Genomic DNA, 14795 nt, shown 5'->3' on the forward strand with positions numbered 1-14795 from the left:
GTTTCCAGATTACCGACAGCAGCCCCCGAGCCCATCGACAGGCAATGGCCCAGAGACTATGGATGGGGCCCTTATTTCATCGAGGCCGATCACAGCGTTGGCGCCACGTGGCTTTCTATCGCCAGGTGCTGAATTCTTTGCGGGCCTCGTGGTTTTTTGGCCCAGGTTCCTGGTATGGCCCAAGGGGGAAACCGAAAGGGCGCGTGCCCTTTTCGACTTTCAAGGGAAGTGATGAATGAGGCGGGAGATGCGCTTGGCAACCGCGCGGATCGAGGGAGATGCGCCTCGCAAATTGCACCAATTGCCCACGATAGAAAAGTAGAGGGGCAACAAACAGTTACCCCCCACGCCAGTCTTGTAGTTGCCATCTTTTGCCTTCGTCTTCCTTGCACACAGGGAGTTTCCTCCCCAGACCGCGGCGCACCTTGCTTTTAGTCTCCTCCAGCGCACACCCCACCCCCAAAAAATGTCAAGGGCAGGAAGCAGCTATCGGGATGCGTCAAGCACCAACAACGTCCTGTCGAGGTCCCGCCTCATGAACGAGGAGGGGGCGGAGAAGGCCCGAAAGCTGATGGTCCCTGCTGGCCAGCGAGGGGTGTCGGTTGTGACGCCGGCCAGCTATCTGCCTACCACGCACAGGCCAGAGCAGATCGTAATGTTCGTCTCTTTCGTTGCCGCTGGCCTGGTGCCGCCGTTCTCGGCATTTCTTATGCAAGTGCTAGACACCTTCGGTGTCCAGCTGGCCCACCTGCGTCCAAACACAGTGGTCATTCTGGCGATCTTTGCCCACTTCTGCAAGATGTTCATGGGGGTGCCGCCATCGGTCACGCTCTTCTGGCACTTCTTTATCCTTCGAGCGACTGGGAAGAAGAAGGGGTCGGATGAGGTGGAGGTCGTGGGCTGCTGCAACTTCCGCCTACGGGAGGGACTCGGCGATGCCTACATCCCGTAGGTGTTGCACGGCAAGTGGGACGATAGGCGCCGGGACTAGGTTTACGTCGACGTTAGTCCCCATGACCGCCTCTCGCTGCCTCAATTGCCGGCGGAGCCCAACAAGCTGATCTGGGAAGCGGCCCCAGCGGAGGATGCTCACCTGTGCCCGGTGCTGAACCGCATTGAAGACCTACGTCGGGCGGGGCTTACCTTGCTCATGGTCATCGCCGATTTCCTGCGCCACCGTCTGGCCCCTCTGAGGGAACGCGCCAGCTTCGCCTGGACGTACACCGGGCCTCGTGACTTGACGAGGACCTGCATAGGCGAGAAGGGGGACCTCGACGTGGGGGCCCTGGCGACACTGCTGAAGGTGGTGACCGGCGTTGACGACCTTGCCCGGGCGGTCCTGCCACGCGAGGAGCTGGCACTTTGCACAGCCCCGGGCCGGGCGGCTCTGCAGGAGTCAATGCCAGCCTTTGACGCCCAGGGGCTGGTCCACCGTCTGGGGCGCCGAGACCCCGGGACTCTGCACATCCCCAGGGCGGGCGACAATGGAGGGCGGGGCGCCGCTGCCGACGACAGCAGTCCGTCGACCCGGGGCGATAAAGGGAAGCGTCCCCGGGCGTATATCCCTCAACCATCCTCTTCCTTGGTGACGTCACCTCCGCGGTCACGACGACAGCAGGCGACGCGACGGTGGGCGGCCAAGGCGGCCAGTCTTCGGGAGCAGACTCCGGGGCGAAGGCTGGGGCTAGCTCATGGCGACCCAGGGGCCAGAGCCCGGCCGGGGCACGATGGCTGCGGGCCAAACCGGCCAGTCTTCGTGAGTAGGCTCCGGGGCAGACGCTGGGACCATGCCACAATGGCTCGAGGGCCAGAGCCCTCCCCCGAAAAGGAGGAGGCCAGAGCCCGGCCCTGAGCCCAGGCCACAGGACCCAGAGTTCCGGATCCTGCAGTCCCGATGGCGGTACCGCGGGCCCAAAACCACGTAAGCCCCTTTTCTTCCTCGAGCACATTTTGCCCGAATTTTGGCTGGAGGTTAACCTGTTTTCATTTCAGGCCGCCCAAGGACTCTGCAGGAGGCTACAAGCCCCCGGAGCAGCGGAGGCCATCCCCTGTCCCTCAGCCGAGCGCCCTGGCCGACTCTGAGTCAAGAGCCCCAGCCGGTCCTGTCCTAAGCCCTCCGAGGGAGGAGCAACCGGCCGAAGGGGAGGTTGTCGCGATAAGGGTGGCGCCGGTGCGGCCACCGTCGGGGTCCCTGAGCGCCTCTGCTGAGAGGGCTCGCAGGGGACCCAGCCCCTGGCCAGGCCCCGGAACCCCTCTCCGAGGTGCTGGGAAGCGCCCGGGAGGTCATCGGGCTGCTCGAGGCAGACGTTGCGGCAGAGCAGGCCGAGCTAGAGAAAGAGCGCGCCGCCCTAGGTGACGAAAGGGGCCGGCTGGAAGAGGTCCGCAAGTTGCTGGAGACCCGCGTGGCCTCGGCTCGCTCGACCTATGAGAAGTCCATGCGGGAGGTGGCTATGGAGCGGGAGGCACTCGGGGTGTCCCTTGTGCAGAGCGCTTGAGCCCCCAGGACATCCTTTTAGCACCCGAGCATTGTAAACCCGGTAATGGAACCAGGGGCTAGGCGGTCCCGATCACTCATGTCCGAGCGGTAGGATTACCCGAGGACCCCAGAGGCTCGAGCAGCGCCCTGGGCACTGAGGCCCTTGTGGTCGTGTTGCTTGGTTCTCGATCATTTATCTGTGAGCTTGAAAAATAGGCAAAGATTCTTTACTTGGTGCGCTTTGTTAGTGCGGTACTCGTTATAGCCTGCTTTCATTTTTTACCTGAGACCTCTCGAATGCCCAGACCGACGAAGTGTACAGACAGAGGCATGACCAAGAGGTCCAATGGTTCGGTGGTGCCCGGGGTAGGACTGACCAGGCCGAGCACCGACATCCCGCCCCTGGGGTCTAGGCGGTCCCGACCACTCATGTTCTAGCGGTAGGATTACCCGAGAACCCCAGATGCCCGGTAGTGATCGGCGTACTGCCACGACAGACTTAAGTCAGCAATCACTGCCCCTGGCGCATACCGACCGGGATCCGTTTTTATCAGCGGGAAAAATGAGAGAGCGTGTTTTTCTCGCACAAATCGAGCATCTCACCAAACAGATTAAACATATGGATTCCAGAGGAAAAACTCGGAAAGTATATTGATGATTTATACAGAAGTGACGAAAATAAATAGCAAGTGCTAACTTACATGGTTGGTGGCAGCCCCCGACCAATTTGGGCAGGGGGAAGGCCCCTGTCCTGTTGGCCCGAGTACAAACACGCCCACCTATGGATAAAACTCGCATAGATGCTTGATGTTCCACGCGATTGGGAGAGGCTGCCCATCCTCTGTGGTCAGCCAAAATGAGCCTTACCACGGTGCACCGGTCACGATGAAAGGGCCTTCCCACATGGGGGAGTTATTCTTTCCTTCGCGCGTCTGGGCGCGTCGGAGACCTAGATTCCCAACCTTGAGTGACCGGGCACGGACATGGCGCTGATGGTAGCGCCTCAGGCTCTGCTGATATCTGGCGGCTCGGACGGCGGCTCATCGCCGACGGTCCTCCAAGTGCTCGACGTCGTCATGTCTTTGTTGTTCGTGTTCACCTTCTGAGTAAGCATTCACCCGAGTGGAGCCGAGCGTGAGCTCGGAGGAGAGGACCGTCTCAGTGCCGTAGACGAGGAAGAAAGACGTCTCCCCGGTGGCCCGGCTTGGCGTGGTCCGGTTGGCCCATAACACAGCGGCTAGCTCATCGATCCACCCTTTCCCATGCTTTGCTAGCACGTTGTAGGTCCGAGTTTTGAGCCCCTTCAGTATCTCGGTATTTGCACACTCGACTTGCCCATTGCTACGGGGATGAGCAACAGAGGCAAAGCAGAGCTTGATCTCAAGATCCTCGTAGTATTCCCCGAATAGGACACTTGTGAACTAGGTGCAATTGTCGGTGATGATCCTGTTCGGGACGTTGAAACGACTTGTGATACCGCGGATGAATTGGATCACCGTGTTCTTGGTAACCTTGACAACTGGGACCACCTTCGGCCACTTGGTGAATTTATCGATGGCGACATAGAGGTACTCATAGCCCCCGATTGCTCAGGGGAATGGACCCAAGATGTCCAGCCTCCAGACCGAGAAGGGCCAAGACAAGGGGATGGTGTGAAGAGCCTGAGCTAGCTGGTGAATCTGCTTTGCGTGGAATTGGCACGCCCTGCAGCGCCGAACCAGCTCGAAAGCCTCCTGCAGGGCTGTAGGCCACTAGAAGCCTTGCCAAAAGGCCTTCCCGACCAGCATGCAGAACGATGCATGGCCACCGCACTCGCCCTCGTGGATCTCAGTGAGGAGCTCACTGCCTTCTGCCCGGGTGATGCATTTCAGGAGGACACCGTCCGTGCCGCGCCGGTAGAGATCCCCATCTATAATGGCATAGCGTTTGGACTATCGTGCAATCCTCTCTGCAGAGGCATCGTCCCCGGGAAGGATGTTTTCTTTCAAGTACCCTAGGATCTCGTCGATCCACGAGGATTCTTGAGAATTACCGGCCAGCGTTGCGCGCTCGCCTGGTGGCGGCACCTTGACGAGACCTCCCACTGAGGGTGCGGCATAGGTTCCCCCAACTTGGCTCGGGGGTTCTCCTTCATCCTGGTCGGCAGGCAGGATGGATGGCCGTGTGAGCCTTTCTTCAAAAGTTCCGACCGGGATGAGCGCCCGGGCGGAGGCCAGGCGGGAGAGGTCATCTGCCAGAGCGTTGTCACGGTGAGGTATATGCCGCAGCTCTAGGCCGTCGAAGTGCCGCTCCAGCCTCCTGACTTTTGCCACGTACGCCACCATCTGTGGGTCTGCGCACTGGTATTCCTTGGATACTTGGTTGACCACCAGTTGGTAGTCTACCTTGACAAGCAGCCGCCGGATCCTGAGACCCACCGCTGCTCGGAGGCAGGCGATGAGGCCCACGTATTCCGCCATATTGTTCGTCGCTCGGAAATGCAGTTGCATGACATACTGGAGTACTTTACCCATTGGGGAGGTGAGCACCACTCCAGCCCCCGTACCTTTCAGCGTGAGGAAGCCGTCAAAGTGCATGACCCAGTACCTGAGCCCGTCTTTCTCGGGGTAAGCGGATAATTCTTCATCGTCGATCTCGGGGACCGGCGTCCATTTTGCCACGAAGTCGGACAGAGCCTGACTTTTGATCGCTTGGCCCGCTGCAATGAAGATCCAGCGTTGCATAAACCAAAAGACATTGACACATAACAATAGGTCCCCACTGGAGAATTAAAAATGTTTTTTCTTCATCCGGCTTGGCCATGCGGATTTGGTGATAACCCAAATTTGCATCTAGAAAATACAAAAGATCGCACCCCGCGGTGGAATCGACTATCTGATCTATGCGGGGTAAAGGAAAGGGATCTTTTTGACAAGCCTTATTAAGGTTGGTGTAGTCAACACACATCTGTAGCTTGCTGTTGGCCTTCGGGACAACGACGAGATTTGCTAGCCACTCCGGGTGGAGGACTTCTCGGATGAAGCCGGCATCGAGGAGCTTGTTGACCCTCTCCCGAATGAACTCCTGGCGCTCGGGTGCCTACCGGCGGATCTTTTGCCTCACAGGTCGTGCGTCTGGGTGCACAGCAAGGTGGTGCTCGATCACCTCCCTACGGATCCCAGGCATATCTGACGGCTGCCATGCAAACACGTCAGCGTTAGCCCAGAGGAAGGCGACGAGCGCGCTTTCCTATTTGTCACCCAGGTCACCACCGATTCGGATGACCTTGGACGAGACTTCGCCCACCCCGACCTCCTTCGTGGGGATGGAGGCATCGGCGGCGAGTCGGGGTTTGGATGAAGAGGGTTCCGGGCCCCCTGGGTGTCCTTCGACCTCGGACCGAGCGGAGACCAAGGCCGAGTATAGCTACTCGGCGCAGGAGACGACGCTGCTTGTCTCGGCAGGCACGGAGATGGGGCCGGCAGGGCCCGGCATCTTGACCATGAGGTAGGCGTAATGTGTCACCACCATGAACAAAGCAAGCGCCAGACTTCAGCGACGTCGAAGATGACGTTCTCCGCTCGGAAATTATCCCAGCTCCCGAAGGTGACGGGCAGCTCAACCTACCCGAGGGGTAGTGTGTGTCCCGGCGTCACCCCATAAAAGGGGAGGGATGGCTTTAGGAGCCTCGAAGGCACCTGCAACTTCTTGAATGCCTCATAGGACAGGAGGTTCAGGCATGCACCCCCATCGATCAGCACTCGGCTGACCTTCACATTGCAGATGGTGGGGGACACTACCAAGGCAGTCACCCCACCCCTGCAGTACTCGCGGGGTGTTCCGCCTTACTGAAGGTGATCGGGGTCTCCGACCACTTGAGGGGCCTTGTGGCCGCAGCGCCCGAGGTTGCCGAGCACACCTCACGCCGCATTGTCTTGACGCAGTGACGAGAGGAGGGCATGTACGTGTCTCTGTCGATGAAGGCGACGGTGTGCTCGAGCTCCTGAAACCCAAGCTCTTGATTTTCGGGGGCGGCTCTGTCGTCGCCACCCCTGCGGCGCTCCTCACGCTCCTTCTGGCGCTGCTCCATGAGACATTTGACCGACCAGCACTCAGTGAGGTCGTGCCAGTCAGTTTGGTGTATTTCACACCATTTTCCCGGCTCGGGCCTCGCGACAGCGGGCTTTTTGTCGACAGCCGCCTGGCGTGCCGGCCTGTGGGCAGTGCCCTCCACTGGCACGACAGGGGCAGCGTCGTGCTTCTTCCTCCTTTTCTTTTCCCACTTATCGGAGAGAGAAGGACCTACCTTGTCGGCAGCAGGTTGCTCAGAGTGCGGGACGTGCCACGCCCGAGCCTCCGCCGCCTTGGCGCACTTGTCGACCAACGCGAAGAGCTCCGCGGTGGTCTCGACCTCATGCGTACCTAGCTTCTCGAGCATTCGCTCGTCGCGGGCGTCCTGCCGGAAGGCGACAATGATGGCATGGGGGGTGATCTGCGGGATGGTGTTGCGGACTTCGCTGAAACGCTGTATGAAGCGCCTCAGCGTCTCCCCCTCCTGCTGCTTAACGGCGTGGAGGCCGCACTCCAGGCCAGGGCGCGTCAAAGTGCCCTGAAAATTAGCCACAAACTGGTGGAACAGATCATCCCAGGAGCCAATGGATTCTGGGGGTTGGTTCATAAGCCAAGAGCGGGCAGAGCCCCTCAAGGCCACGTGAAAGTAGTTGGCCATCACTTTTGCATTCCCACCCACTGCATGGACGGTGGTGGTGTAGATTTGAAGGAACTCGACGGGGACGATGGACCCGTCGTACTTGCCGGTGAGCCGTGCCCACCAAGGCGGCCACCTCCTGCAACTAACGGCCCTTCGGTGTTTCCCCCGCTGCCTGGACAGGCGGGTACCTAAGGAGTGCTTGCGCCGCAAGCAAAACACTCCCAGGGCTGGCGTCACCGAAGGTGAGTTTACGCCGTAACGGCGCCCGGCGTTGTCCGGACGCCGACCTTGCGGTAGAGACGACTACCACTTGCTGTGGGTTTTGCAGCCCACCTGCGGCGCCGCGGCCTTGTTGGGCCCCATCGCCGTTGTCCCCGAGGGAGGGAGGCACCGTACGGGCTGACTACTGTTGCTGCTGAGGAACAGCAGGAGCTGGGGCCTCCTGGGCACGTGTTCCACTTATTCGCTCGAGTCTGAGCCAGTGCGCTGAAGACGATGTCCGCCGGCCATTTTTCCTGCAGAAAACAAGGCAGATTCAGGGATGCAACCCCCTACCTGGCGCGCCAGCTGTCGGTGGATGAACACCGCAAGTGGGGATCCTGAGGGACCCCCTTTGTGATTCGGCCGGGGGGCTGATTCAGGATCTACCTCGTACGTGGATTTAATGCGAATATATGAGATCTAGGCGGGACGGATTATCGTCGGCTAGTAAGAGTAAATGCTCAAGGGATTTTAGACAGGTTCGGGCCGCACAGAGCGTAATACTTAACTCATGTGTGTATGATGTGCTATTAATGCTCTTTGAATGCCTTTCTCTGGATCTTTGTGTTTTGTCTAGATCTTGAGTTTCGGTCTTGCTTCGAGTCGCCTTGTCTAAAGCTTGACCCCTATCAGTCGTCTTGCTCTTAAAAGCTTGCTCTTCTACAAAGTGCTCCCCCCTTTTATCCTACCGGGGGGAGGCTCGGCGTGCCCAGAATGGGGGCACGGGTCCCCGTATGCCATAAATAGAAAGCAACAATTTGGGGCTACAGTTTGACGTTACAGGGGTTGAAAATGCGCCTTCGGCCGGTCCCGTCGCCCATTACGCCCAACTTTAGCAGGTGCAGGGGGTCCACCAGGCAGTCGCTGAACAACCCCGCACGCTCGTTCGGTCAGAGCAGATCTGACACGGCAGGGGAGCAGGCGATACGCCTCGAGCCCAGCAATGATATCTCCTAGCCGTTTCCTTTATGGGCCCCGTAGGGTGACGTGCGATGGGACCCATCGTATTAAATATCCCCACGCCTTCCTACCAGGCGGTGGCAGGGATTGACGTACTCAGTACAACAGGCGTTGGGGGGAGTGGTTGGATGTGACCGGCCACGCTCCCTTTTAAATGCAGTATCGGGCCTCCCACCGATTGACACCTCACCGTGAAGCCCTTGTGGGGAACACCAGCAAGGGGTTTCTCAGGTCTTCAGGGAACTCTGGGTACTCAGGGACCAACTGTTCATGGCCCCGAGCACCCCTCCCAGAACTGGCTCTTCTCAGGTCCTCGGGGAACTTCGGGTACTCGGGGGCCAACTGTTCATGGACCCGAGCACCCCTCCTGGTACTGGCTCTTCTCGGGTCCTCAGGGAACTTCGGGTACTCGGGGGCTAACTGTTCATGGCCCCGAGCACCCCTCCTGGTACTGGCTCTTCTCGGCTCTCGAGGTCATGGTCTCCGAGGGATGGCGCTACGTGGCATTGCGTTGTCCTGGCCTCGGGACTCGGGAACCACCGGTTTCCAGATCACCGACAATATCGAACCACCGATGTGCTTCTGTGGTGACCTTTGCAGGCTCTGTGAGTCACAGGACATCTCATACACCTATGGATTGCATTTTTTCATGTGTGCCAACTACGAATATGACAAGTCTCAACATGGAACATATGAGTATCCACCAGTATAACAACATATATCAGCCACATCTCTGCCGATTTCGCACCCTGTTTTACTAATCACTTATCTTGTTCTATTTGTTCAGTCCCCTCCACTGCTCTGTGATTTTATTCAATGACTCGACAATGAGCAAAATAAGGAATAGAAATAGTGGGTCAACATGAACATGAGGTGGAGAAGGGAAGCGTACGCATGTCGGGAGTACGGGCAACAGCAAAAGGAACTTCGCCTCAAGCGGGAGAAAGAAGAGCGCATGAGGAAGGCGGCGCACGACCATACCGTGGCTCAGGCTCGGGAGGCTGAGAGGGCAAGGAAGCGGGAGAGAGCCCGCCGTGCTAAGGCAGCAGATCCCAATGCCCTCCGAAAGGAAAAATATCCTAGAGGCACTCGGTAGAGAGTATCTAATGTAACCCGACATACTTCCACTCACTAAGGCATGTTATGATTAGGTGCGGCGCACTAATAAGTAGGTCTTAGTGCAAACCGTACATGCCAACTTCGTTGCCTCGCCGTGTCGTCGTGGTTACAATCTTATGTAATGTTTTCACTCTATGTTTGATACTATGTTTGTCGTCGTTCGTACCGCATACCCACGTAATATGCTGCGAGTACTAATTACTGATTTTTTATTCTCCGACTATTACCTAACCTACTCCAAATTCTCGCTTCCTCAGTATACCGTTTTCACTCCTCTTCAATATTTTTAAATCCAAATTTTCTTAACGCACTATTTTAATTTATGATGAAATACACAAAAATTTGTAATTTTTGGGGAAAAAATGCCATTACCGCCCCCTCAGAAGGCGGCTAGGCTACTAACCGCCCTCCCAAACTCTACCCATTCCCTGAGAGGGCGGTTAGCCCCCTTGCCTCCCTCTGAGGGGGCGGTTAGACCACCCGCCCTCCAAGGGTGGTTAGCAAGTCTAACCGCTCTCTTAGACTACAGCCCTCTCAAGAGGTTGCAGACGTCTAGTTTTGTAATTTTTTTCATAAAAAATCTATTTATTTAAATTTTTAATTAAAAAATATATAAATAAAAAACTCCAAAAGTCGTGGTGACATCACGGCACGGAAGTGCACTGTGCACCCCTCCCGTGTCCCGTCCCGTGCGAACGTGCAATGCAAGACTGCGAGCGGCGAGCACCGGCCCGGCCTTTCAAGCCTCGAGAGCCGTGGTACGACCGTGCGAGAGCCGGAAGGCCGAATCGAAACGTACGGGCCGAGCAATGGGCCCTTGCGGCACCGCGCAGTCGCGCTGCCGTTCTCGCGTTTTCAGCACGGTTTCCTCGTGCCGCGAGAGCGCGACAGCGTGATTGTGCTGTTGGTGAGAATAGGTTGCCCTTTCGAACAGGGGAAAATTGTACTTCACTTCAAACATAGCTATCCGAAATCGAACGTTACAGGCTTGTAGCAGAACATTCTAAAGATTTATGTTCATTGAAAAATAGCAGCACATGCGCAAAGAACACAAGGATGTCATGCGGTGCTACTCGCAACCAGTTCGCCTTTGCCGCACCACCTTTCTGTGCCCGAGAATCCGTCACCCCTGCCTATCTACTTAACCCATTTCGCTATCAAGCAACGATCACATGCTGCACACGAGCACCTGACTTAACGCGACTATCGCTCCATCCGGCACCACCATGACCGCCATACTGCTGCTGCTTTTCCTCGCCCTCCCGGTCCTCCCGGCGCGCTGCGGCTCGGCGCCGCGGCAGTCCTTCCACCTCGAGCTCGCCCGCGTCGACGCCGTGGTGTCCCCCAACCTCACCGACCACGAGCTCCTCCGGCGCGCCGTCCTGCGCAGCCTCGACCGCCCGGGGACCATAGCGCGCCCCGGCGCCGCGGGCACGGGCGGCAGCCGCAAGGCCGCCGCGGCCGAGGCCCCGATGCTGCCCGGCGGGGGCGAGTATCTGGTGAAACTCGGTATCGGCACGCCGCAGCACTTCTTCTCGGCGGCCATCGACACCGCCAGCGACCTCGTCTGGATGCAGTGCCAGCCCTGCGTCAGCTGCTACCGCCAGCTCGACCCCGTCTTCAACCCCAAGCTCTCCTCCTCCTTCGCCGTCGTGCCGTGCAGCAGCGACACGTGCGATCAGCTGGACGACCACAGGTATCTACACGCTTATGCATGATGCGCTGCACCTACGTACTAGTAACACCTAAGCGTATGTACAGATGCCGCGACGAAGACGACGACAACGCGTGCCAGTACACGTACAAGTACAGCGGGAACGCGGCGACGAAGGGGATACTGGCCATGGACAAGCTGGCCATCGGCGGCGACGTGTTCCACGGGGTCGTCTTCGGCTGCAGCGACTCCAGCGTCGGGGGCCCACCCCCACAGGCGTCGGGGCTGGTCGGCCTCGGCCGCGGGCCGGTCTCGCTGGTGTCCCAGCTCTCAGTCCGCCGGTTCATGTACTGCCTGCCGCCGCCCATGTCCAAGACCGCTGGAAAGCTCGTGCTGGGCGCGGACGCGGACGCCGTTCGGAACGTGTCCGACCGGGTCGCCGTCACGATGTCGTCGAGCCCGCGGTACCCGTCCTACTACCACCTCAACCTCGACGGGCTGGCCGTCGGCGACAGGACCCCGCTCCGCCTGAACAGGAACGCGACGTCACCGACGACAGTGGGCGGCCGCGCCGACGCCCACGGGATGATCGTGGACATCGCGTCGACGATCACGTTCCTGGAGGCGTCTCTGTACGAGGAGCTGGCCAACGACCTGGAGCAGGAGATCAGGCTGCCCCGCGGGACGGCGTCGCGCCTGGGCCTGGACCTCTGCTTCATCCTGCCGGATGGGGTGGGGATGGACCGCGTGTACGTGCCGTCGGTGTCGCTGTCTTTCGACGGGAGGTGGCTGGAGCTGGAGAGGGACCGGCTGTTCGTTGAGGACAGGGCGGGCAGGATGATGTGCCTGATGATCGGCAAGACGACCGGGGTGTCCATCCTGGGCAACTTCCAGCAGCAGAACATGCAGGTGCTCTACAACCTGCGCCGGGGGAAGATCACCTTCGCTAAGACCAGCTGCGAGTCCACCACGCGGTAGATAGGTTCCAGATGGATTGGGACTTTGATCACCTGATCTTGTAATCCGTATCATGATTTTAGCAAAACGGGACATTCCACATTGGAAGGTTAGGATACTGATGCTCTGCGTTAACCTTTCTCTAAAATTTCTGAAGTACGCATTATGCAGAAATGGTGAGCATTCATTAATCACAGCCGAAAAGGAGTGAACAAAGCTCGGGAAAATTTATAAAAAAATATCGCAGATAAAATTGATTTAATCAGCAGCAGCTGTTCATCTCCCCACACTCTGGCTGGGGTCCGGTGAATTTGGGAAATCCATTTTTTTCTAACCCTGGTCTGAGGTAAACTGGAAGCCTAAAAGGACGTGAACTTTTTACAGCATAATAGTTCATCATTTCTTTAGTCCATTCTTCTTTTCTAGTCTCTTTTTATTTATACTTGTTGAAAGTACAAAGCAAGCAAAATATAACATCCATTCCAGTTCAGAAGAGTTTAGCTGTTTATGAAAGGGGAAATCCCTAGGTCACTTTTGTAAACCTCCAATGTAAATTATCTACTGCCATGCATAGATGGACATGAATATAGTTACAAGCTGGTCATATAAAAAGCAGCTAGCAAGAATATAACAATGTTCGGGCATGAATGAATTCTAACTTCCTTCAGAAATCTCCACTCTCCAAAGGGAGGAAACATGATCTTTCACTTAGATTACTCGGTATCTGAATACTCGCACACAGCATTCCCCAGTTCCTGGACATCTGGGTCTACAACTCCTGCAAGTACATCTGTGAACTTTGAAGCACATGCCTCAAATTGTTCTATGGCCGAAAACTCTGTAAATGGATAAAAGATGATAACCTTACCTAGTTTGTTCAAGGCATCCTCGAGTTTGAACAAATACTATTTGTTAGGTCCAGTTGGGCCTTCAGCAAGGTAAATTTGCCTAAAGTTATAATGGAAGTTAACAATAGTTTCAGTTGTATTCTAGTAATGCGGAAGTTAATGGGACGTAATACTTGGCCATTTCTTCCAGGGGTGCAGGACCCAAATAATTTTGGTTGTTCTCCTTATTCGTTGTGGCTAAGTATCTGTTATCCATGTATTCGGTTCCATCAGTGAAAATTCCATCTGTATGGAATGTTTATTTAAAGATTACAGAACCACTCACACCATCACATTTTCGACAGCTGGTGTTTTCGGCGATGAATCCTGCAAGTTATTAAAAATTATGAGAAATTACACATGGAACATTACCGAACAAGGGAAATAATTCCAGCACTCATATCTTACTGTATACAAGTCAAAGTAAATCTTCACATCATACTGCTTCTCTCTTACTTCTAGATACTGAAATTCAAATCTGAAGGTAAATGCCAATAGAAGCATGGTAAGCAACTCAAAATCAGTTTGTGCAAAAACTTGCTGCTACAAATATCATCAAGATAAACACGTCGAAATTCATATAAGGAGTTTTCATAAACTTGTTTATGACTCAAATAACTAATATTTCAACAGACTGGAGAAAAGAGCATATGCATTCCAGGCTAAAAACCAATCTGTTCATCCCCATTATGACAGGTAAATAGCAACTGCATTATTCCAATCGTGAACCAATTGTGCGTAATCAGATGTAGTATCGGTAAACAAAATATCTGACTAGCCCCTAAAAAAAAGCCTTACCTACAGAGCCACCTGCTTATCTTCCTCCCTTGAAATTTTGTAAACAATGCCCCACTGCAGATGTGAAACGGAGTCATTCAGCCGCAAACCAATGCGCTACTCGCTGAGAACAGGGTTAACAGACTGCAGAAAACATAAAGCAAATCCAAAACAACATGACCAAATAAATCCTAACATATTGTGACTAACTAAATAACTAATAAATCCAAACATCTTTGCTCATCCCAGCACACGAATGTGCATCTTAAACAGGTTGTTCTCAGCAAGTAGCACTACGAGTCTACGAAACAGATTCAAGGGGCATAGAGATAACAGATGAGGAGCGCATACGCAAGTCACCCCTGGCTGGTGCTCGAGCGTGACGATCATCCCAGGGAACTGCGGCGTGCCCCTGTGGTCCGTGCTCCCTGTCCGGCGGTCGAGGAAACCAAAAAAAATTGAGGGCACGAAGCGGCCAAGAAGACGGGTTGCAGATAGAACGCGGCGGTAGTCTCTGACGAAGCCGACGAGGCGGGCGTCGTAGGCGAACCCGGGATTCCTGATCAGCGAGCCGTACCCGAACACCCACATCGCCATGACTGCTCCTCTCGGGTTAATTAATAAAAATCTCACTAGCGGATGACATATTCTAAAATGCACCCACTCGAGATACTATTACAAAATGCCATTTAGGACGTAAAAAACTTACTCAATTGTCACTTTAAGGTATTTTTTCTTGCTACGTGTTTTTTTTTAATTTTTTTAGCCTTTGTTGACGTGGAATGATACGGGAAATGACCTCTCTCTCAGGCTGGCTCTAACTTATCGCGCAAGTACTTGTCCCTCCTTTGTCTAGCTCCACACGAGGAAGGCAGCAGCGGCTACTGCCATGGAGGAGCTCGGCGTCGCCGCCACCTCACGACCCCCGCACGACCCCACGATGCTGCCTCTACTACCTCCTTCTCGCCGTAATCGTTTTCCTCTTCTCCGACCTCCTCCGCCCTATTCACCTCT

At 55.7% G+C, this 14795-nt stretch overlaps 1 protein-coding gene and 1 pseudogene across 1 annotated transcript; one reads left to right on the forward strand and one right to left on the reverse strand.

Moving 5' to 3' along the window:
* Nucleotides 1–10647: 10647 nt before the first annotated feature.
* On the forward strand, nt 10648–12138 carry LOC133889491 (aspartyl protease 37-like). The gene is made up of 2 exons (XM_062329993.1): nt 10648–11202; nt 11268–12138. Exons 1-2 carry the CDS (start codon nt 10733–10735, stop codon nt 12136–12138), a joined length of 1341 nt encoding a protein of 446 aa, XP_062185977.1. The 5' UTR covers nt 10648–10732.
* A 623-nt stretch (nt 12139–12761) lies between these two features.
* Nucleotides 12762–14378, reverse strand: LOC133887690 (gamma-glutamylcyclotransferase 2-3-like; annotated as a pseudogene).
* Nucleotides 14379–14795: the final 417 nt, after the last annotated feature.

This window comes from Phragmites australis, chromosome 13 (genome assembly GCF_958298935.1).
Source record: "Phragmites australis chromosome 13, lpPhrAust1.1, whole genome shotgun sequence".
Classification (NCBI taxonomy): Eukaryota; Viridiplantae; Streptophyta; class Magnoliopsida; order Poales; family Poaceae; genus Phragmites; species Phragmites australis.